This window comes from Syngnathoides biaculeatus, chromosome 15, assembly GCF_019802595.1.
Source record: "Syngnathoides biaculeatus isolate LvHL_M chromosome 15, ASM1980259v1, whole genome shotgun sequence".
Classification (NCBI taxonomy): domain Eukaryota; kingdom Metazoa; phylum Chordata; class Actinopteri; order Syngnathiformes; family Syngnathidae; genus Syngnathoides; species Syngnathoides biaculeatus.
In genome coordinates, this window is record NC_084654.1 from 19993230 (window position 1) to 20018359 (window position 25130).

General features: G+C 42.0%; 1 protein-coding gene across 2 annotated transcripts in view; it reads right to left on the reverse strand.

Annotated features, from left to right (window-relative positions):
- Positions 1-25130, reverse strand: part of fermt2 (FERM domain containing kindlin 2) — a 54749-nt gene that overhangs the window by 16778 nt on the left and 12841 nt on the right. For both annotated transcript variants that reach the window (XM_061842820.1, XM_061842821.1), the window contains exons 3-4: positions 18893-19126; positions 6875-7003 (exon numbers count right to left, since the gene is read on the reverse strand). In XM_061842820.1, the coding sequence (XP_061698804.1) occupies positions 6875-7003; positions 18893-19126 (363 nt within the window). The remainder of the gene's footprint in view (positions 1-6874; positions 7004-18892; positions 19127-25130) is intronic.

Consider the following 25130-nt stretch of genomic DNA (forward strand, 5'->3'; position numbering starts at 1 on the left):
TAGAAATTCAGGTAACAAACTAAATGAACAGCAAATAAAGCAATATTTAGCGATATATTTTTTGAAAAGTTTTTGACGATACAAGCTTGAAATTAAGCAGAATTACCCATTCGTGGGGTAGACGGAGAAAAAGTGCTTGCCACAAAAATTCCAAGATGGCTTATTGTGAAAAATGCTGAACATATTGTTTCATGAATAACCAGAGTTTATTGAAATAAATGGTCGCTTGGAAAATGGTCACCAAATACTTTAGCTCCCAAATATACAAAGTTACGCAGTATTGCTACATATTTGATTTTTGCATCCCTTTCTATAGTTATATTCATAGAAGTTTGGAAAGAAAAAAAAACATTGGAACTTATTCCAGGTATGAACTGTCTGTTGTTGACAAACTACTGTACATGGTTCTTTATTTGTGCGCCTGCTATTTTGCATTGTTTTTAATAGTATATTTACTACTCAGCAATGCCTCACGCCTATATACTTACACAGATGTTTAAATGTGTCAAAATTGTGTGGAAGTGGTAAAAATATTAAAAGTTGAAAATACAAATATTCTTTACATTTTATGGCACCTCTTGTGGGTGGGTCTGAAACATATCGCCACAATAAACAGGGGTCACCTTACATATCGACATCATAACCCGATGGCTCATTTAAATAGTGTAAGTCTATATATTATACAGCTACCGTTAAAGATTTCTCAGTTTTCATTGGGAATTTTTAATGGCAAACACTTTTCTCCGCAAATATTGACAGATCATAAATAATATATACAGTAATGACTGTATTCATACCCATTATCATGCTTGTATCATCACCTAAACGTTTTCCCAAATACCACATTTAGCTACTCCACTGTAAGAGCATATTGATTTAAAAAAAAAAAAAAAAAAAATGGAAGTGAACACTCTCTCACACTTAGCAGCCCAGCCATGAACCAGCCCCACACGTTGCAGATGAGTGGCATCAACAACGTCGTCCCGGTGGGACTGACGTGGGTCAGCATGCACACGATGCACGAGATGATCGGCGGTTTACCCGCTTAGGGGAGTACACACAAAAGATCGAGAGCCCCTCCCAAAAAGAAGCGACACCAGTTATTGGGTCTTATTTTCATTTGTAGACTTGAAGGATACATTCTAAATAAAGTTGGTCTTTGTATGTTTTTTTTTTTTGTCTTTCTGAGGTGCGCGTGGCAAAAGTTTGGAAAAGTCTTGTTCAAAACTATGGGATAATTAGGGCCTTTACAGTTGTGACGGTCTGAGTGCTCCCCTGTGCTGAAAAGTCCCCTTCGGATTAATGCACAGGCATGTAGAATTTTGGGAATTTTTCTACATCCGTGCCAGTCTGAAACTTCCCCATCCATGCTTCTACCGCGTGTTCATTTTCACTCCTCGTGCATTTCGCGACGGACGTCTCACAAAGCCGAACACAACGAATGAAAGAATACAGAAACAAATGCGAACGTATTGTTTGTTATTTATCAACTGGAAAGCACGTTCCAACATTGAACAAGAATCAACAGAGGATTGTTCGGGTGATTTTTCACTACCAAATGTGCCTTAATGACTGAGTCTGAACAATCCTCTGTGGATTCTTGTTCAATGCTGCAATGTGCTTTCCCGTTGATAAATAACAAAGAATACGTTCGCATTTGTTTCTGTATTCTTTCATTTGCTGTGTTGAGATTTGTGAGACGTCCATAGCGAAATGCACGCGGAGCGGAAACGAGCACGCGGAAGCGAAGCGAAACTGAACACGCGGAAGAAGCGTGGACGGGGAAGTTTCAGACTGGCACGGAGATAGAAAAAGTAGAAAAATTTAAAAAAAAAAAAATTAAAATTCTACGCGCATGCGCATTAACCTGAAGACCTTTCACCACTGGGAGCGCTCAGACCGTCACACCGGCTTTGGCCAGTGTGGGGGAAATATCGAGCTGTAAATCTGTTGGATTACCTTTATGTGTGTACCCCACTTGTGGGTAAAGCAGTGCAAGTGTGCACATCACACAGAAAACGATACTGCACAACTTGGCATAGAGGGGAAGCAGAAAGCTTTCCATGGATATAACCCAAAATAGTTTAATATTGAAGAGTCTAGCAGATATTTCCTGTTGTTCCCGTCAAACACTTTATCCTTCCATACCCACTCTATCTTTTAGCCTCTACAAGTACTGTAGACTGTACCGAATCCCTTCTGAAATCAGGAAGTGGGCTTGGTTTGTGTTTCAAACAGAGGTCATGAGAACAGGGTGCGAGCTTGCGGGGGTGGTGGTGGTGGTGGGGGGGAAGGCCACCCTTCCTCGACTGAGAAGGGTGTTATTCATGCGCTCCTTGAGGGATTTTCTCTAATGCCCTGGTTCAGCAGGTCAGGAAGAGCCCTATCGGTCTGTCCCACAGGGGTCTCTTCAGGAATCCCAGAGTGGAGGACCATGTACAAGAAAAAAAAATAGCTGCTTTAAAAACAACTCCTCCATCCTGTTTACAGAGTGATACGAGAGCAAATGTCACATCGAATGCTCGCATGCACCAACTCCCTGAGACTCCCACACATGGGATTCTTAGATAGACCACGAAAGGTTGTTAAGATTGAGACGTAAACATCGTCACTCCTTAAAATGGCGGTATTTCCTCTAGAACTGTTTTTTTGCAGGGGTGATCTTCCTGAGAAAGGTACAAGGTGTTCAAAAGCCAGGCATAAATGCTGCAATGAGGCCTGCATTTTTTGATTTTACGTCTCGAAGATTGGATTCATTTGAAACTTGGTCATCACATTAATCTCGAGGAGACTGCTGCATCACATTAATCTCCATGATTAATGTGACGATTTTACACACGGTTTCTACAAATTTGGTGCATCAAACCCGTTTGTATAAGTACAACCTTTATCCTCCTTTGCTATTCACACAGAACCAAGCAAGGCTGAACGCTACCAAAATTTTATCCACTTTCACACACAGACTCTGCAATAAGTTAACATCATCTGTGTTAGTGTGTGGTGTGACATAAATTATTAATTGGACAGCAGCAACTGCTTTCAACACAATGCAGGAGAAGGGCGTATATTTCGGCCTTGCACTCGTGTCTTTCATACAGGCGTCATACCACTTCTGATACCACCTTTGACGTGTAAATTGCAATCAGCCACAAAATACACATTACGCAGATACCAAAATACACAAATATACCCAGCATTAATCTTCCTGTACCTTTCACGCATAAAGCAAGGCAGAATATTACCGCAGATTTGCGTGCTTTCACACAGCAATAGGGAGTGCGCATTTATATAATGAATGTCTGTCAACTGCAAATGCTTTAAAAAAAAAACAAAAACAAATGAATGGAAGACATTAGTGTTATGTGTTAACATATGGATTTTCAGCTACCCCCTTTCACACATGCACTATCTCGCTTCTGTTATGTTGCTGATGCTTCCTTCCTAACAATCATATAATAATCCATTCAACTTTTAGATTTTGCAGCTTTTACCAGCATTCTAGACCTATTAACACATAAAGTACAAGAAATGAAAAGATAACACTCCGGTCTCTAAAAAGTAACCAAAAAACTACACACAATCATGGAAAACCACAAAAAGGAACTAGGTGTACAGCAACTTTTCAAAAGGTATGTTTTGTTTTGCTCTTTGATGTTGGAAAAACTAAACCTCATGAAAGTCTTGATAAACAAGCAACTAATTTATTTTCAAGATACATGCATTCATCGCCTTTGATGGAAAAGTTGTCCCCGCCACAGACACGTTGCTGAGCTGGGCTGCTACAGCCTATACCTGTCTTCCTTTCATATCGGTGGGTATAATGAAGCTAACCCCAATTAAATCTTCGCTAGAATTATATTAATGTTTACGGCTATAAGTAATTACTTTACTACCCTTGACATTAATATGACTAGCTAACTAACCACATAGCTTCCCGAGATCACTGTCCATCTTCATCAGAAATTGGATCAGCCACATCGTGCTTTCATCACTCTGGTGCTGCCATGATAGGAAAGTTGTCTTGCAGGTTTGGCATCATATTCCTCAATAATACCGTAATTTCTGGCCAATAAGCCCCGACTTTTTTCCCCACACACTTTCAACCCTGCGGTTTATGCAGTGATGCGGCGAGTTTGTGCATTTTTTCTAACAACTGCAAGGGGGCACTCGAGCAGAAAAGGTAAAAGTGAGAATGGTGGAATATATGTGCCAAGGAAGTGACTTTTACAGGTCCGGCCCAGTTAGCGCTGCCCTAGCGTGTTACTGCTGTGTCTCAGTGATTTTTACCAGTTTTTTTTTTTTAACCGGCCCTGTTAGCGCGGTGGCGCTAACGTTAGCGTTACCTGCTTTTACACGGCTGCGGCCTATGTATGTACCCAATGGTATTTCCTTTACGAATTTACAGGGTGAGGCTTATCACCAGGCGCGCTCTGTGGGCCGGGAATTACGGTATTTTTGCTGAAATGCTCAAAGTTTAAGGCTCCACTGCTAACGCTTATTAGCCATAGTTCTTCCGGGTACATACCTATCACCATGGGCGTCATTGTGGAAGACCTGGATTACCACTACTGTACACGTGCATCACAGCTAGGAAGGTTAGTGGGAGGATACAGGCATTTTTGCATAAAATAAATAAATACATGAAATAAAACAACAATCGTGATCAAATTAATTGTCAATCATTTCAATCGTGACTATTCAACTAATCTTGGCAACAATTTGAAATGCGTGAAAAACTACAGGGCCTCTGTTCGCGCTCCGATTGACTCACACAGTGCTTATTCACTTGTAACTAACGTGTATGCCCTGCTCAAGGGAAACCCAAGCTCTCATAAGGTGGCACTCCAACTCAGCTGTTTTCCTCTCAGAAGAGTCAGGCGACTCAGACTACTGCAAAGGTTATGGATGTCGTGTGATTTCCATGTGGCAACTGTTGCATGGGTGGGGTTGAAACAAACAAAAAAAAAAAAAAAAAAAAAAAAAAAAAAAGAAGGCCATGGTGAAGGAAGCAGTGCTGCAGAAACAGGAGAAGACAGAGGGGAAATCTTACCTTTGACAGGTCCGATGTATATAATCTCTGAGGCTAGGATGGGAAAAAAAAGGCAGGGAAAATAGAGGACAGTGGAGGTAACATCAATGTACTTACTTTAGGGTTTTTTTTTTTAAAGGAGCGATGGAAACGGGTGAAAGGAAAAGTACGAACAGATCTTGGGTCCTTTTCAGATTTGATAGCTGTGATAGTCTCAAGTACAACACAAACCACAGACATGACCCTGGAGACGCTTTTCCTGGATTTTAAAATTGATTGTATGTGCTTTAATGTTCTTGGCACCAGACATTTTCTAAACGGAATATTTAAAAGATAGAGGGTGAGGTCACCAGCCTCTACGGGGAAAATAATTTGTCATATAACCTCACTGGTATTAACAGATTGTTATTTGTGGGTCCTACCGTACGGTGCTGGTAAGCTATTATTTATGCATTTCAGCATAATTTAATTAAAGCAAAATGCTTTTAAACTTACGTTAAACAGAAAAAAAACCTTTGGAATTGATTGGGTAATTACTTAAAAATGGCGCAAACTGCTGAGTAGTGACAAGTGGAGAGGCACTGTAGCCTCAGCCCAAATTATTTTGCTGTCTAAAAGAGACCAAAACATCACCTCTGGGAAACTGAGTAACATCCACCCTCTTAAAAAAAACTAAATAAAACATGAAAAAATAATCTGATGAAATATAAAATTGCCTGCCCTTTGATGTCCTTGCTTGTAAAGGAGCAAAATCAGGACAAAAACAGCCCAATTGTCCATGTGTGCGCTGAGCCTTTGGAGCTAAGGGAGAAATCTCATTTGATTTACAGGTGAAAATTCCAAGGGGCGCGATTTTTCAGAGCATTCAGTGACACACCCGGAGCATCTGGAATCTGAAAGTACACCTCAGTTCTTCACCATTTTGAAGCTTGATTTAACATTTTCTTCTTAAAATTTGTCCACATTGTTAAGAATACTCTTTTTCTTGGTGAATCAAGATTTGATTTTGACATTTTAGGAGTTAACTTATTGAGACTTTAACGCAATGAATGATTGACTGTTCGAGTCTCCCCAAGACAGATGAAGGAAAACAAGGAAAATCGTCCGTCCTTCCTCTGTGCAATACTACACTGTGTAGAAGCCGTATTTAGCAACCAAGTCAGTGTTGGTAATGAATGCATCGCCTTCTCTCTCATCGTGATTTCCATCAGGAGCCACAGGCTACCCGCCGAGGCCCTCACACATGGGACAGAATAACGTCAAGCAATTTGGCTAGCTATAGGATGTGGTCTGATGGAGGGGAAAGGGACTGTAAACATTCTTGTTGTTAAGTGCTCCGTGGCAACATCAAACAAAAATATCTGTCAATCGAGAGAAAAAGACACCCTGGAGGATATTTAATCACAAAGGTATTTGGGTGTTGGCGCTGTCCTCCATTAAGTGGTTGTTGGATGTTCATTGTACATGCAAATGTATGGTTTTTGCAGCGTACGTGGTTAGGGTTGTGTTCAGCTCCTCTCTACCCACTTGAGTCATAACTCAGTCCTTGCTTGGGTAAAACTGGGGAGTGGTGTCGCACAGGGTTGTCAGCGGTTTAAAAATGGCAGCGTGACCAACTATGTGTGGAATCCCAACCATCCGACATCCTCCCGCCAAGGAAGCCAGGGCTGCAGAGGCCACGCAGGGCTCGTATATTTGGATCACTGCATCTTGGTGGCTTTCTGACCAAAATTCAAAATTGACTCACCACGGGAACCATTTGGATGAACCTGCCTCGTTTTAATGTCAAGTGACAAAACAGCCGTTGGGTTTTCATGGGGCACCAATATCAGCTCAGTGACTGACCTGATCCAGGGGTTAACAGCGGTCCCTCCACCTCCAGATCATCCTCCTCAGCCTCGTCCAGCTTTTTCTTCTTCTTTTTGGGATCACGCGGCTTGCGCAGTAGAGATAACTCCTCTGGGTGACGAATATCTACAAAGACAAAGAGAGAGGTTGAATGATCAACAGTGTATTGATTGGTTGAACCTAAAGTGAAAAGTCAGAAAATCCACAATCCTGCTTTTTTTGTTTGGTTATAATTTGATTTGCCCTCATTGTCATGTCATTCTGGACATTTTTGTGGTGGTAGAGCTTTAAAAGCAAACATACAACAAGAAATGTAAGTGAACATTACAGAAATTGATTGCAGAGCTGGCAAATGTTACAGAGCGGCCGTATTTTGTTTAAAAAAAAAATCCTTGAACATTGACCTAATACGGCCTGACACTGTTTCGGACAATGGGGGCGTGTGGGGATCCAACGTCTGACATTACCCCCACGTCCACACTGAACAACTGCTTGGCGCATAACTTTCTATTATGTCACCCGGATGCCAAGCCAAGAAACATGCAGTACATCTATCCAATTCAGACAGTCATCAATTTTGTTTGATGGCAATATCAATTAGAGTTTAAATTTTAATGTTTTGAGATCGAATTATTCTCCCTTGATAGATCATTTAATACCCAGTTGTCAAACTCAAGGCCCAGGGGCCAGATCTGGCCCGCCGGATGATATTATGTGGCCCACAGAGGCAAATTATGGTTATCAACTTCCATGATTTTTTTTTGTTCAAATCTGTAAAAGAATCACAAATTGTCATATCACAAATGCTTACGTTGAGATATTACAAGAATTTTTGTGTTATCAAATAACAATTGTTGGAAAAACCCATTACCCTTGATTTCTGATTCCAAAACTCGTTCATAAATTTCATGTGTAAATATGATGAGGCTTTTAAAGATTTTTATCGTTTCACAGCCATCACGGCCCTTTGAGGGAAACCGCTAGTAAAACGTGGCCCGTGACAAAAATGAGTTTGACACCCCTGCTTTAATAGAATTTTTTTTTTTTTTTTTTAAACCACAGTTGAAAGCAGAATTCGTGGTGAATTAATCCATACCGATATTTTTGATGATGGAATGTTTAAATCTAATATACAGTACTGGCAGATTGATAAAAACAAAATAACTATTAAAGCCATGATTTATTAACGATTATCAGTCACAAAAATTTTTAAAATGAGGAAATTCAGACAAATTTAGACAAATTGCTCTGAACGTGAATTTTATAGGTTGACAGCTGTGACTGTCAATCAATTTTATGATTAATTGGTAACTGGATGGGCAGCATAGTCAGGCAACTGGTTAGAGTGTTGGCCTCACAGTTCTGAGGACCAAGGTTCAAAACCCAGCGCTGCCTGTGTGGATTTTGCATGTTCTCCCCGTGCCTGCGTGGGTTTTCTCCGGGCACTCTGGTTTTCTCCCACATCCCAAAAACATGCAACATTAATTGGACACTCTAAATTGCCCCTTTGTGTAATTGTGAGTGCAGCTGTTGTCTCTATGCACCCTGCGATTGGCTGGCAACCAGTTCAGGGTGTACACCGCCTCCTGCCCGTTGACAGCTGGGGTAGGCTCCAGAACTCCCGAGACACTCATGAGGCTGAGCGGCTAAGAAAATGGATGGATGGATTATTTCCAATAGGAAAACATTGACCAGTGAGTTTGAATGTACGGTGTTGGTACTTAAATGTTTCCATTAAATGTTGACCATGCTTCAGTGGTTTTTAAGTGTTGCATGCAAAATTTAAAAGGACAACACACCACATCCGTTTATGAAAAATGTGTGTTTAAAAAAAGATGTCTCTGGAAATAATCAGCACAGGGACACGAGAGAAGGTAAGAAATCCACAGACAGCTGTAGCACACGAGGACTGGAAAAATGGTAAATCTCTTTTCTCAAGACCCCTACAAATCTTTGGTTGGAGCGTAATCCCCAAGTGAGACGGGCCAGACACAACCTCAACCATCCCACCCCCACTTTCAACAGCCATTTCTCAAATTTGCGTACACACACAAAAGTGCTATTGGGTTGCTGCTGAACAGTAGAACTTTAAACATAAGTGTGTGCGCTTGTGTGTGTGTGTGTGTGTGTGCGTGTATTTGAAGAGTTTACAGTTTGACAATGACTAAAACAGAGCAGCGGCTTTCTACGCTCTACCCTCATCTTCAGCCCTCGGAGGTCAGCAAACCATCGCTCACCATAGTAAGACATGTCACAAAATGGTGAGCTTGTGAGGTAGTCCTAAATGTGTCAGTGTCACGGAGCTGTTGTGGCAAATGTCAAGCGGGTTTGCACACTCACAAATGTACTTATCGTGGTAACTTAAATGTGTTGTGAATTTGCTTTTTGGTTTGAGCAGCTGCTTCTGGTATAGTGTCCATCTTGCTTGCCGTACTGTAAGTGTGCTGGGTCTCATTAAAGGAGAGAAGGTAAGACTGCACTCCAGTGCCACCGTACGTTCATTTAAATTCAGACTATGGTGAACAAAATGCTGTCGCAGATGGTTAATATCCTAGTAAAACAAATTGACACCCACCCAAAATGGGTTGTAACTGCCACAAGGTGGTGGCAAAGCACTTGTTTCTATCAGGCAAGGCTATGACCTTAGTAAATTAACCTCTTGCTCATCAGCTGAATAGTTGCTTGGTACAAAGATGCCAAAAAATACCCCCAAAAAATGGAACAACAAAAAAACCACACACCAAATAAATAAATATGTTCCCACCCATGCACCCCGCAAAAAAAAAAAAAAGGAAAAAAACGGTAAAACCGCAAATGCCAGTTCCACTTACAGTATTTAACCACAGAAAATGGCAAGCCATACAAATATAAAAATGTTACAACTTTATAATAAAATTAAAGTAATGTAAAAGTGGTCATCCTTTGAAGATTCCCAAGAACGCAAAATGTCCCTCTCCAGTCAATTGGGGAGAACATGCTCAACAGCAGCAATTCTAAACCATCCATCCATCCATCATCTACCGCTGTTCCGGGTCGGGTCACGGGGGAAGTAGCTACAGCAGGGATACCCAGACTTCCCTTTCCCCAGCCACTTCTTCCAGCTCTTCCGAAGGAATGCCGAGGTGTTCCCAAGCTAGCCGAGAGACAGTCTCTCCAGTGTGTCCTGGGTCATCCTCGGGGTCTCTTTCTGGTGGGACATGCCTGGAACACCTCACCAGGGAGCCGCCCAGGGGGCATCCGAATCAGATGCCCGAGCCACCTCATATGGCTCTTCTCAATGCGGAGGAGCAGCGGCTCAACACTGAGCCCCTCCCGGATGATCGAGCTTCTAAATTCTAAACCAGGACCTAAAAAAAAAAATTGCTGCTCCTGTTCCGGTTTCACATAGTGTTCCAAGCAAACAAGGCAAAAACTCGCCTTCCTTTATTGCAATGCTATATTCTATTCTACAGTTATCATCAAACTCATCCCCTTTACCCTCACATCGTGCAAACTGGCCAGCGTGACGTTTTAAAATGTTCGTTTTTCAGTGTAATCTCCAGTAAAACTCAAAATTGTTTTCCAAATACCGAGGCCACAGTAGTTGGTGTCATAGTAGGATAACGATGAGGGTGTGTGTGATTTAAGAGTCTCTTCAGGAAAGCACGAGCAAAGGGAGAACATGGTAGCGAGAAGGCTCCTTGTTTGCTTTGTGTAACTAAAGCAAAAGCATTCCAGCGGTATTAAAAACTACCAGATGGGAGTTCGCTCACTCTTGCTCTTCTCCTCCTCCCCTGGCCTCGCTGTTGCATTAAAACACAATCCCTGTGCCCTTATACAGCCATGTGAGCGGCAGGCGTGCTGCCGAGCTTCAGGCCCACAGAGCTGGGCTCCAGCACACACACTGTGTGTGTGTGTGTGTGTGTGTGTGTGTGTGTGTGTGTGTGTATCAGACACGTGGCATTTGACTTACTACTGGGGAATAATAGGAATAAAGTAATTGTAGACCCTTTTTTTTATTATTCACCACAAATCAAACGATACATGTGCAAGACTTCTACCACAGTGATCTTTAGCTTTTTGGGTTTTTTGTAATACCGTCAAAGATTGCTACTGGTGATGGAAAAGCGATTAAATGCGATGATGAGATAGACCAGGAAGGCAGCACATGAGCTTGCAGCTTCTGTGTCTTGTCTTATCTTATCTCATCTTGTCTTCTTGTACCTTATCTTGCAAGACTGAATTCCTGTGAGTTTATCTACCTCATGACCTCAAGTCTGTTACCTTCTAAAAGGTATTTTTCTTACGCCTTCTTTGTGTTTCACTGTGGTGCCGCCACAAAGCAGTACAACAGAAAATTGATATCGTGACCATAGACCACAAAGTCCCTATAAAAGAAATTGCTTAATTTGTGAGAATTTTGCTTTCTTCATTTTCTTTTTTGGCGTGACCGTGACCATGACAGAAGTTTACTGCCGATGGCAACAAAATCCATTGAACAGGAAATGGAACCTGTACAAGAAGAACATTTTCCATAAATTGAGGTGCACAATTCAATGTTTTTAAAGTTTCCGATTAACAGCCCTCAACTTGTTTTTACTCTTGCATGAGTTGAATATTTTGGTTATAGCTCCACAGTGACTAACATTGACTCAGTATGAAAGTGTCAATTTAATTTTTAAAACAATACCTTAGTTTGGTCAGGCAGCACGGTGGCGCAGCTGGTAAAGCATTGGCCTCACAGTTCTGAGGTCCCAGGTTCAATTCCAGACCCACCTGTATGGAGTTTGCATGTTCTCCCGTGCCTGCGTGGGTTTTCTCCGGGCACTCCGGTTCCCTCCCACATCCCAAAAACATGCAGCATTAATTGGACACTCTAAATTGCCCCTTGGTGTGATTGTGAGTGTGGCTGTTTGTCTCCATGTGCCCTGCGATTGGCTGGCAACCAGTTCAGGGTGTACCCCGCCTCCTGCCCGTTGACAGCTGGGATAGGCTCCAGCACTCCCTGCGACCCTTGGGAGGATAAGCGGCAAAGAAAATGGATAGATAAATAGCTTTGTCATCCGAGTGTACAGTTTGTTCGCTGTGTTCATATTTGGCTAAGACCGCCCACTTTCCTCCGATTGGTTGACTAGAAGACCCACTTGTGAGAGTGCCGGAGTGGTAGGGGGAGATCTTCGCTAATAACGTAGGTATACCCAAGATATTCAAATGACTTCACTTAAAGGCCACTTGGGAGAAAAACTGTTTGACAAACAACCAGAGCAATGGTGAGTGTGGTAAGGAGACAGCCAAAAGTGGAGAAACAGGTCCAAGAAGGTTGGAACAGCTGGCGGAAGGTATCTGGTGTGTTATGTGATAGAAGAGTCTCTGCTAAGATGAAGGGCAAAGTTTATGTCATGATGTATGGATTAGAGACGGTGGCAATGAAGAAACAACAGGAACCAGTACTGGAGGTGGCAGAAATGAAGATGTTGAGGTTCTCGCTTGGTGTGAACAGGTTGGATAGGATTAGAACTGAGCTCGTTAGAGGGACAGCCAAAGTTGGATGTTTTGGAGACAAGGTTCGAGAGAGCAGACTTCGATGGTTTGGACATGTCCAGAGGCGAGAGAGTGAGTATATTGGTAGAAGGGTGCTGACGATGGAGTTGCCAGGCAAAAGAGCGAGAGGAAGACCAAAGAAAAGGTTGACGGATGTGGTGAGCAAGGCCATGAAGACTGTGGGTGTTAGAGAGGAAGATGCACGAGATAGGCTGAGATAGAAAAAGATGACACGCTGTGGCGAACCCTAATCAGGACAAGCCGGAAGGAAAAGAAGAAGTATGGTTGATAAAAGGCTATATGATAGCAGTTCTACAGCTGATAAAAGATTTAATCAACTAATCCTATTGCCAAAATGTTATGAATATCTTTGTGACTGAGAAGCACATATATTAAAAAGTCTCACTTTGCCAAAACTTCATTAACTTTGGTTAAAAAAAAAAAAGTCCTGAAGGTTTTTGTTGCTGGGAAAATTCTGACAAAAAATGCAGACAGAAGCAGAATTTACTGGGAAGAGGGGGAAAAAAAAAGAGATGCACTACTCAATGCTAATACAGTATTTCTCCAATTTATTGCTAAGCGGCCGAGTAAGCGCATGTTGAATTATAGGTTCATAATATTTCATGAGCTGGCAGGAAAAAAAAAAGTTTACAGACACTTGCCACATACTTGTGGGCCCTAGAGTGTTGACGTTTCCCAAAAAAAGACCCATTAGTGGAATTGACACCTCCAAAAGGAGAGTCAATCTTGCTTCCAGCAGACATGCGGCAGTGAGCAGGCCTAGAGCCAGAGCTGAAGGCTTGACTTAGTTCCAGCAATGGGGGGAGGGAGAAAAAAAAAAAAAAATCTGTGCTAGAGATGTGAGCTCCCTGGAACACATGATTCACTGCAGTGACTAAGGCAAATCACCACACAGTCACATTCTAAATTTACAGAGCTCGAGCGCAATCACAAATTTTTGTTCAAAGACCCTAGATGGACTAAAAAGAAGGCTGATTTCCCTCATGTACTTTAGATTCAAAGACAGGGACCCGCCACACTTCCTGCCTGGTGGATCAATAACCCAGGAACCAATTAAGATGAGACTAATCAAATGTGGACTGAGCAGTTCCAGTCAGTATATACGCCAGAAGCAAAACAGTCTTAAAAATGTTAGTTAAAATGGGTAAGAAATACAAATAAAATCAAGAAATAGACAAAAAGGCTGATCATCCTTTCTAAAACAGGACAGAGGTGAAAGGAAAGCACATTGTTATGACAACAGAGGGTAGACATCCCAAGCAGACGTTGGTTAACAGGCCGTAAATCAGACAGAATACCGGACATGCATCATAGAATGTCAAAAAAGGTCAGTCCTAACACTTGTATAGCCACATAGACTGGAACCTCTGAATTTCTATCTACATATAAATGTAAGACTTAGTATTCCTTAAGCACGAGTACTGATAAATTAGAAACACATGACCATAACCATGACCAAGCAATTCTCAAAAGTAGCCCTTCTAAAGAATTACTGGAGTAAGTACTCCACGTGGAAAAAAAAAGGGTAGAAGATAGATGGATGGATGGTCTGAACAGAAAATATTCTCTATCACTCTCTCTAATTTTCTGTAGCCTTCCATGAAAGCAGGCTGGTTATCATTTGTATTTAACCAAAATAAGGTATTTGCTAACATCAGATTTTAATTCAGAAACCCATGATGAACATTTTTCCTCATTTTTTATGTTATAGAACAAACCAGTCATCCAACATGAAATCAATTAATGGGGAAGACAACCAATTTAATCTGTTATGGAAACAGTTATTTAAAGCCATAACATGAATAACCTGTAATTGACATCTGTTTCAAAAGACTGGTCAGTACATCACTCGTTCTTGTGTGGATTTGCATTTGGTTAGACAATACCAAATAACAATATGATCTATACTGAATATAGACAGTATTTATAATATTACGGATTACATCAACAAAAAGAGAAATCCAGTATTTCAATTGAGGCCCCGTAGCTCAGTGGTTAGAGCACTGGTTTGGTAAACCAGGGGTTGTGGGTTCGTATCCCACTGGGGCCTCCGCTCCCTGAGAAGGGTTGCGTCAGGAAGGGCATCTGGCGTAAAAATTGTGCCAAACATATATATGCGTTCATCTGAAATGACACGCTGTGGCGACCCCGAAAGGGACAAGCCGAAAGAAACACACACATCAACAAAAAGAGCATCCAGTATTTCAATGGACGTCAGTCTAGTCGGTGATACACGGAACTGTTTTGCCACGCAGAAGGAGATTTTGTAATTGCCTCGGGGCCACATCGCATTTACAGTTCATAGACAATAGTATTGAAGAGAAAATCTCAGAACTTGATCACCACGTACAGTACACAGAAATATTCTAATTTCTAAAACAACACTCAATCACCATAGTCCTGAAATCTAAATACACCGGAACCTCCGAAATCTTTATGATTCAGAAACGCAAAAAAGGGAAACATTTAGAACTGTGTCAAAAAGGTCAAATTAACGTCAAATACACCGGAACCTTTTCAATTAGAATACCGGAAAGTCAGTACATTTTGGAAACTAACCATCATTGGTATCACATAGTGGGCCACACAACCAACCCAATAACGCAACACACACTGGGGAACGTCAAAAACTTTGATTCCAACACATGATAACCATATTCATTTACCACATTGTAATTGACATTCAAACGGGCATAAACTGACAAATATTTTAGGAAAACATACACCACATATTGAAGCAGATGTCAGCAGATGTCGACAACCAGACGTTAACCAACACCACAATATCTCAGTTCAGGCAGAATCAAAACAATTATCTCCATGTATTTTGCTATTCAGCACTGGGCAACAAACACCATTAGGCTTGGAAATTGGTAAATGGATGGAGCAGAGAGTTTTTAGCGGCTCACCTAAAAGCCAATCTTTATGCTGGCTACTGAGGGAAATCTGTTATCACCACGTGTGCAGTAGATGTTGCTTCAGTCAGATGCATGATAACCAAAACTAATAAATGCCCCGCCACAAATAAGCTGTGCTTTATTCTGCTGTGTAGAGAAGCTCATCTGGTATTACCATGTATAGGGTTAGACGTCAGTGGTGTTGTTTTTTTCAGCCCGATTTAAGATTACCAAATCTAGAGAATAGTCTCCACCTTAGATATACCGCTTTATTCTGCCTAGTTGAGACAATATGTGTATGTATATAACTGTTTACATTAGCCATGAATATAAGCCACTATCTGGCGATGCAACGTCACTTGGTATCCAAGGAAGACCATCTCATTGATCAAAGTTTGTTGATTTACAATCTGTACAAATCAAAAGAACCTTGAACAGGTATTTTGTTGCTTGCTTATGTGTCTTTAAAACCGTGTGCGCAAGTCTTTGCACAGATGATGACCAAACCACCAAAGTTGTTAATGTGGCGCTTAAGTGGAGCAACCTGACTCCTGTTTACGTTAACTGGCGGTATACTGAGCTGAGGAATAGAAGCCCCCTTTATGGCTGCACACTCGGACTGTCGGCCCCAGTCATGCGTTAGTCACTTGTGAAAATTATGAACGCACTCATGAGGAGGTAAACAACGGCGATATGTGCGGGGGTTTATAACGCGGGAAAGGTGACTGGTTAACTCTGGGATGTCTAGACAAGACGAGCCCGTGTCTGACTGGACAAATGGGCGAGGAGCTGGTTTTAATTAGTGTCAGATGGGTGGTTTATGTGGGAAAACAGTATTGTGGAACGGTATCATGTTTTAACGGGTGCAGTTACTGTGACTATCGATCGAGCTATCGCCTAACACAAAAGGCTGCAAACGAGTTTTAAATGCTGTGTTATTGTCTTGTGACTTGACATTCATGTGTCAAATGGGAAAAGGTCAAAATGGGGGCGGAACCAAGACATTTCTACAGTGTGCAGTAAAAGTGTAGCATCCTCTTCCAAGCCTGATATAACCACGTCCGTGTCGGACTGCCCATGAACTTGGGAGAAGCCATTTTTATGATGGGAGTGTTTTTGGACTTCTGACTGCGCTTGTGAATGGTAGTCTTTGTGTTATGGAGTTTTGGCTGATGATAATTCAGCTGGAAAGCAAATCACAGTTACGGTTTATTTCACAGAAATGTAGATTGGAGGCCAATTTGAAGTTAAAAAAAAAAAATAATAATAATTCCAGGAGCAATGGAACAGGTTTTGTGAGCCCCTTTGAGAAAAAGTTCACCGGAATAAAGTCGAGCTCACGACTTTTTGCCAATGTGTAATTTTTTACTTCTACTCTTATAAAGAGCAAATTTTGCAACCAACATACAAAGTGCTGCGTTAACAGCCAAAACTTGCAGTGCCAAAGACAATTTATCCTGAGTTTCCAATGGTTACAATACAGTAGATAACTACAGGTCCATTCTCGACAGTGACAGACCAAGTTACTAGCCAGTTTCTCTACCATTCCTTGCCTTCCAAAACAACATCTGTGTATCGCTACAATCCATACAATTTGTAATCTGTTCCTTTTGTGCCATAACCTACAGAAATGCTCCAATCTTGCAAATTTTAAAAATAGAGAAGGCCAGGAAATACGGAAACGCTGCGGCATCTTGCCTGCCTGGTGAATGCCATTCAGTAAGAATAATGTGACAGGTGTTCCATGACTTTCCACGATGGACAGATGCATAAGGAGCACTCGAGGCGAATGAAAAGTGGGCGGGAGAACATTAAGGGTGGTGAACTGACTGTGAGCTCTGCCACAAGATTGGGTTGCCATGGATGTCTTTTAATGCCTTGAAAACTGACTTTCTCCTTGTGTTGCTGTTCTGTGATAAAGGCACATAACAGGGGGTTAAAAGTTGATTCGCAAAACCTCTGCTTTTCAAGAAATAGACCCGATGCATAGGCAAGAAACTGCTAGTGGAAAATGTTATTTGGAAATGTCAGGCTTGGGGTGTCATTTTACGAAAAGCTGTAACTGCTGTTGCACAATTGTTGTCAAAGACAGGTGGAAAAAGGGGCAAACTTTGCAGAAACTCTGTGTGGAAGGGGGCTAGTGACTTAAGGGTGAACATAAGTGACAAGCAGGAGGGTAAAAGATGTGTGACCCCTGAAAATCAAGTCTTAGATGGGATAGTGTGATTTCAGGTCCTTTCACACTCCGCATCAAAGCCACCAACACCCCCCAACCTCCTGTCTTTGCTTGTCTATTTAGAAAATATTAAATATTCACCAAGTCTAGCTACCACTTAGGTAGGTCAGGTGGCGCCATGTACGTCAGCCCCAGTCATGCTACTACTACAAGAACTGTTCTGTTTGAAAGATGAGGTCAACCTGTGAATTCCGTGGCTTCCAAGAGTGTATTAGTTGTGACGGAGCTGTGTGTAATGGTATTCCGCAATATTGTAATCAGGGTGTGAAGTTTAACACCTGACATTCACTTCTCTCGCCGTTTTGTGTCAAAAGCGGGATGTTTGTGAATGGGAAGCTACGCAGAGATAAAACCTTGATATCATCCACCTTCTGATCTCCCTTGTCTTTGTGAGCAATTCAGTGAACAGGGGTTTGATATTCATGACTGATTTGTACTTTGCCGTGTTCCAAGCCAAAAATGATAATGTCTGTTTACCAAACATGAGCACAAGACAAAATGGTGCCCGGGTTCCAAGAACATGAGGCCAGCGCAAACAGTGCGCTACCAGTTGGCAGAGCTGACTAAGCATGTTGGGTAAACACAAAACAATTCTAATATACTGTATGGGGGGGGATTAGGACTGGAACAGCAAATCAACGATAATACAAATCAAGCTGGTGTTTTTTTTTTTTTGTTTGTTTTTTTTTTTTTCACATTTGTGTGTGTTGTTTTAATATGGCTGAGACAGTCATTTAAAGTGTTTGAACATTTTTGATGTTACACAATGTGATACAATGTATTGAGGTATTTATTACTTTTAGAGTTGTGGGATGTTTGTGCAGCAACTTGTTCATCCTATTTATCCATTGCCAATTTGAGATAATGTCCTATTTTTGAAAAAAAAAGGGATAGGAATAAAAAAAAAAATATCCATCCATTCATTTTCTGAGCCACTTATCCTCACAAGGGTCTCGGGAGTGATGGAGCCTATCACAGCTATCATCGGGCAGGAGGCGGGGTACACCCTGAAATGGTTGGCAGCCAATCGCAGGACACATAGAAAATCATTCGCACTCACAATCACATGTACGGGCAATTTAGATGATCCAATTAATGCATGTTATTGGGATGTGGGCGGAAACTGGAGCGCCTGGAGAAAAGCCACACAGGCACAGGGAGAACATGCAAACCTCACACAAGCAGGGGCAGGATTTGAACCCCGGTCCTCAGAAGTCTGAGGCAGACTAACTCACCAGTCGCTCACTGTGCTGTCATCCGAAAACATTTTTCTTCCCATTCAATGATTATTAATCATTAGTTTCAGCCTTAAAAAAAAAAAAATAATACCACTCCACTTACTGAAGGTCTTGCAGATGTCGGATACGGCTTTGAAGACGCGGTCGGAGAAGTTGACTTTGACCTTCATGTGTTTCATGTTGGGCAGCTGGAGGCGTAGAAGCTTGTGCTGCGGCGTGAAGAGCAGCCGAGCGTCGGCCTGGATGCCGTACTTGTCGAGCGTCCAGTGGGTCTTCAGCAGCCACGTTTTCTTTTTCTCCCACCATAGCGCGTGGTCTGACCAGTCCTTCTTCACATCTGGCGGGGAGAGCGAGAGGTTGACATGAAAATGTGATAGTAAAAAAAAGGAGGAGCCATTCAATTTGGTTATGTGCTTTACTAATCAGTGGCTTTTTTTTTTAAATAAATAATTTTTTTTTCACACAGGATTTTGGAGCAACAGGTAGTGGTCATGACATTTTTTTTTTTTTTAATAATTTCACCAAAATAGCAGCCACTTGTCACACTGCTATAGTGAGGTGGATGTGCTAAACAGTCACCCGGTAAAACAAAAAATACATCTAAGATTAAAAAAAAATGATTAGCCACATGTAAGATGAAAAGGTAGTAAATGTGATTTGTTCATCACGAACCCTGTTTTTAATTTATGTTTTATACATTTTGTATGCTTAGTGTTTTTTTTTTTTTTTAATTCATTCAAACTTGGTAGGCGTGTCACATTTAAGTGACATTTTTGGAGCCTGTTTAGTGCCACTTTAAAATGTAACTTAAAACCTGGCCTGTACAATTACGACATTTGGATTTAGGAAATAATTAATTTAAAAAAAAAAAATCTAAAATGGTAAATTTTGTTGTGAATTGCAAACAAATAAGGGATGGCCGAGCTACACAATGGGTCGTGTTGAGCTTTGAAGGTTACACCGTAATTCCTTTCATCCAATTGAACGCATACATCAAGGACACGGCTGGCATTGGTTCAACATGTCAACCTAATTTCCCTCCTGGCCAGGAGATCATATGTGGGGGGTCTTCCAAAGAGTATTTGTGAAGTCATAGTGTGAGGGAGTCCACTGACGACTGTGTGAAAGATATCGGTATTCAAACATGACACTTTGTTGTAAAGTCACGCTGTGATGGCTGTGACAAGCCACCCAAAACCCCGCATTGCTTCCAGGCTGTTGCTCGACAGCCACTCACCGATGAGAACGTAGCCCTGTTCTCATTGTGTACGTGCTATGGAAGGTGAGACCCCCGGGGACTAGAGGAAATTCAAAGCAGCTGTTTTGCTGGCTTGCCACGCGAGATTCGGTTTCACATTTAAATGTGCCACTATTGCACGGAGAACTTGCTTCAATACCCCTCCTATAAACACACATTCGCAAAAGAACAGCTTCATAATTATACTTTCAGATCTCCCTTGGACTAGTGATGTCATTACTCTAGCGTTATTCAAGGAGTGGTGTCTCATTTCCTACGCCCTCGTACTCTTGAGACACTGTCCAGCCCATACCGTCTCCCCCAGAGTCTTTCTCTTTGCTCGCTGAGTCACTGCTCAGATGCAGACATTCGTTTATTAGATCTTCCTTTTATCAGTTCAGTCCACATACTATATTGAGAGAGTGCACATGTCTTAAGAGGTTCCGAACAGAGAGATGTAGTAATGGCAAAATAATACACTCGCATCTAGAAAACAACACCAATAGCAACGAGGAAAAGGATTGAGGCAATGCCAGGTTTACATACACCGAAAGACTAAATAACTGTGATTTCAGCAAGAGGTTTCTAGGGTCACCATTACCATTTTCTTTGCCGCTTATCCTCACAAGAGTCACGGGGAGTAGTGGAGCTTATCCCAGCTGTCAACGGGCAGGAGGTGGGGTACACCCTGAACTGGTTGCCAGCCAGTCACAGGGCACATGGAGACAAACAACCACACTCACAATCACACCTACGGGCAATTTAGAGTTTCCAATTAATATTGCATGTTTTTGGGATGTGGGAGGAAACCGGAGTTCCCGGAGGAAACCCATGCAGGCACGGGGAGAACATGCAAACTCCACACAGCCGGGTCCGGGATTGAATCCCAGGACCTCATAACTGTGAGGCCAACGAATTACCACTGAATCACTGAATTAAAATAAATTAACAACTTTTTTCATTGATTTTTTTTTTTTTTTCAACACGAGTCTGCTTCCATCAACCTCTAGTTTGTTTAACCAGGTAATCTACAGATCAGATCAAACAATCTCTGTATGAACTACAGCATGATTTGATTGTGGTTTTTAAAAAAAACTAAATCAAACTTGCAAACCGTCTAAGATCCAAAATTATGTAATGGTGATGTACAGTAGGTCGAGTACAATAACGGTCAATGTACTAGGGTTTATAATAAGTGTGCAATTCAGTGTGCCAATGTGTGTGTGTGTGTGTGTTGGGAGGAATAAAACGATGGGACGACATATTTTAAAAACCTCCAGGACCAATATATGTTGCTCATTATCATTAGACAACACATCCGCCAAATGTGGCACCGAATGTCACATCATGACTGCAGCATAAGGACAAAATAGAGAACTCTCATTGACAGTGAGTGTTGTTTTTCTCATCGTAAATAGCAGTGACTGACTCACTGCTTCCGTCTTGTCAAAATGGAAAATATTACCCTGATCTCAAAACTAACTGGGTGCCATGGAAACCTCAAAGCCTTGAAAGGGGCATCCTTAAGAACTGTTGACTCCCTCCTGCAGATCCCATCTAAAAGAGCTGAATGAAAGGGATTTGGTGTAAAGCAACAGATTGGCTGCTTAGAATTAGGAAACAGGACTGCTGTGATGCAAAAGCACAGCAAACTGGGTCTTGGAAGAGATTACAGAGGTGATTAGAACTGGGAAGAAAGTTCAACAAGTGAGTGGCCAGCAGCTTCTAAATGCAGATGTCATTATTGTGGGGGACCCAACTGAGGGAGCGACGCAAGGGGGTCAAGCGGTTGCTTCCACATCGTTTATGCTGCAAACATTATAGCAGAGTGAAAACATACCAAGGTTTTCTTTGACAGAGGACATTGGGTGCATTACAAGCAACATGGGGTCTAGTTGTCATCACTACTTCCTGATGCCTCAGCTGTACAACACCTCTTCATTGCTATCATAACAAGCTCCTTTCACAGTGAGATCCAACAAAATTGTGGCAATGGAGCCATAACACTAACCCTACAGAGACTGGAAGGATTTTGTCAATTTCCTGTGGTAAATTGGGACTGACGGGAACCAGAAGGAACCAGTAAACTGAAGCCTCTTTCTCAGCAACAATCTCAGAAATCGTCTTTGTGCATGCTCACCATGACACAGAAAAGAGAAGGAAAAATGCCGGCAGCATAAAAGGGGGTTAAGGTGTGAATTCACATGTTGACTATGAGGATTTGAAGACAAAAGATGCAGGATTATTTCAGCACAAAATGCCAGGAGATAAGAGTGCTGGGTATTAAATTTAACACGCCTGTCCCAGCAAAATATCCTTACACACAGGGAGCAACCTGCCTCTGTTAGGAATCTGAGATCTGGAAAATTGCAGGATCAACTTTGTACCTCAATTCCACTTTGCTTTTTCTGTATAAAGAGAACTGACATGGAAAAATGGTGGAAAAATGAAAGCTCTGCAACAGCTGTCGTAACACTACAGCCAATACCAAAAAAAAAAGGCAAAAAAAGACTAATTAAGATGGAGGTTAGATGGGGAAAACTGAAAATGGGCAATGTATTTTCATGAGATTGTTTTTTCTAGAACAAGCATGTAATTTCTAATATCTAACAGCAACGCAAGCACTTAACCACTCACTCTTCACCACAAACAAAATTCTATAGAAACCAAGAAATCTCAGTCTTCATATAGTCAGTCTACCAAAACAACCACACTGACTGTAGGGAGTTATGAATGCACATTAAGACCGTTTCACACTGTAGGTCAGATTGCTCTTTTTGTCAGTGACGTTTACTGAAGTCCACCAAAGATTTTTCAGCAATCTTAAGTAGAATCCGATCTGTAGCAGAGGTAGGACATCTCCCGGCTATCCCAGCGCACACCCAGAACCGGACGGGACAATCCTTCCCATCTGCAAGGATAACATTTGTGTCAAAAGAAACTATATATCCCGCTCTGCTGAGCTTTGCGCAAGCAAAATTTTGGGATCTCTGTGTAAAAGAGGTTTCACTCTCTCGCAACGCTCGTGTCGACTCCTGGCTGTCCCAACCCACCCGCTGAACCTAACGGGACATAACCTTCCCTGTCTGCTCTCTGACAACTATTTTCTTTACATCATACCATACCTGATCATGGGATTGATTTTGATGGTCTTCCTGTAAAGGGGATCAGCATCCCAACACTCAGAATTCCCTTCTGTTCCATCTCACCCATGACAACCATCTGATTTCCAGTCCTGATTCTAGTCTCGCTTCCTTCTCATCTTCAAAAAGCCAGAAGCTGATTCTAAAGTCATCTGATGGTCTGACTGAGGGATAATTGCAATCTTACAGTGAACACCCCCCCCCCCCCCCCCCCCCCCGCCCACAGGGGATTGAGACCAAGCCAGTCTGCAGATGAAAAATCTAGTAATCGCTGCCTACTCCTCAAAAACCTTATAATGTACTGACTGGCCGACTTGTTAGGGCCTCAGAGTTCTGAGGCCCGAAGTTTGAATCCCTGCCCCCTGTGTGGAGTTTGCATGTTCTCCCCGTGCGGGCGTGGGATTACTCCGGGTACTCTGGTTTCCTCCCACATCCCAAAAACCTCCATCAATTGGAGACTTCTTGTTTATTCATGAGTGCCCTGCGATCAACCAATTCAGGATGTATGCCACCTCCAGCCCCAAGTTAGCTGGGATTGGCTCCTGCACGCTCGCAACCTTTGCCTGAAAGTCACTTTGCTAATGATTAAGTGATGTGTCACACTGTGTGAAAGCTTCACTAGCGTCTGATTTCACTATTTTGCAGGCTCTCTGTATGAAAGCCATTTCAGTTCAATGCTCCTTTAAGCTCACCGCCAGCAGGACAAAAACATTCCTGTCTACAATTCCACGTGTCGTCGGGCTTGGGGGAGGACATTGGATGGATTTTTTCAGCAACGATGAGGTAACTTAATCCAGTCTACGAGGAGGGCAAACAGCATATCCCGACTAAAAATACAGCCTGCCAAACCTGACGTAATGCCGGAGACTGGAGAAGAAACAGAAGGGAGGTGGTGGGGTGGGGGTGAGATGGTGACGGTGATGGGAGGGTTGCCTAAGTAATTGGGTCCATGAAATGTGGACCCTCGAGCCCCTCGGAGGGATGCGTGTGCGTCTTGAAAGACAAGGGTAGGGAAAGCAGAAAGGAGAGGCACTGTTTTATGACCTCTGAAGGACGGAAAGATGATCCAAAGATTGAATGCGCCTCTGCCACGTTCTTATTTGGGCATTAACTGCATTAGACGTGTGTGTGTGTTCCTACGTGGGCTCGCTTTAACGAGCTAAATTAATTCATAAATTGTGTTTAAGCGATTCGTTTGTATTCAGCACTCTCCAACCAGGACTGTTTTCCTTACTGCCACAGTATGCAAGACAAGTTCACACAGTTCATGGGTAAGATTCAAGGGCATCAAATCAGTAAAGGCATATTTTGTTCGTAACACTACAAAAAACATTGTTTCCTTTGATCATTCTTGAGACGCGTATTTATGCTACCACTGATGCTAATGTAAGCCTCGGGGGAGGGGACACTGGAGATGGATGGAGGAGCAAATGAAAAGGACTTGGAAAACGGAGGAAGATCAATAAGAAGTTACTGTGATGGGCAAATGAGCAGGCCAAAACTAAACTTATCAATTGTGTAGCTCTTCTTGGGGGGGAAAAAAAGGATATTAAATCATTGATAAGGTTCTAGAAGCATGTCGATTTAATGGAAAGAAACAATTGTGAGTGGAGGGTATGCTTATTCAGCTACAATGGGAATGCAAGGCAGACTGACATTTAAGTATTAAGACTCCATTTGCGTTATCACATTACATTTGTTTTTTTACATTTTGCATCTTTAAAAATAATGAATATACAATTTTTTAAAAATTGAATTGCCTTAACAGCGAACCCCCGCTATTTGTAGCCCAAAAAGAAAAGATGAAAACCCTCAAGTAACCAATTGATAATCCCCTAAAAAGTTTTGTAATTGCTTATAGATATGGAAAAATGATGGCAAAGGACTACCTTTATTTAAATTAAACTCAACAAATTTCAACAGTTCCTTAGCACCAAAGGGCCACCAGATGGGGCCAAACC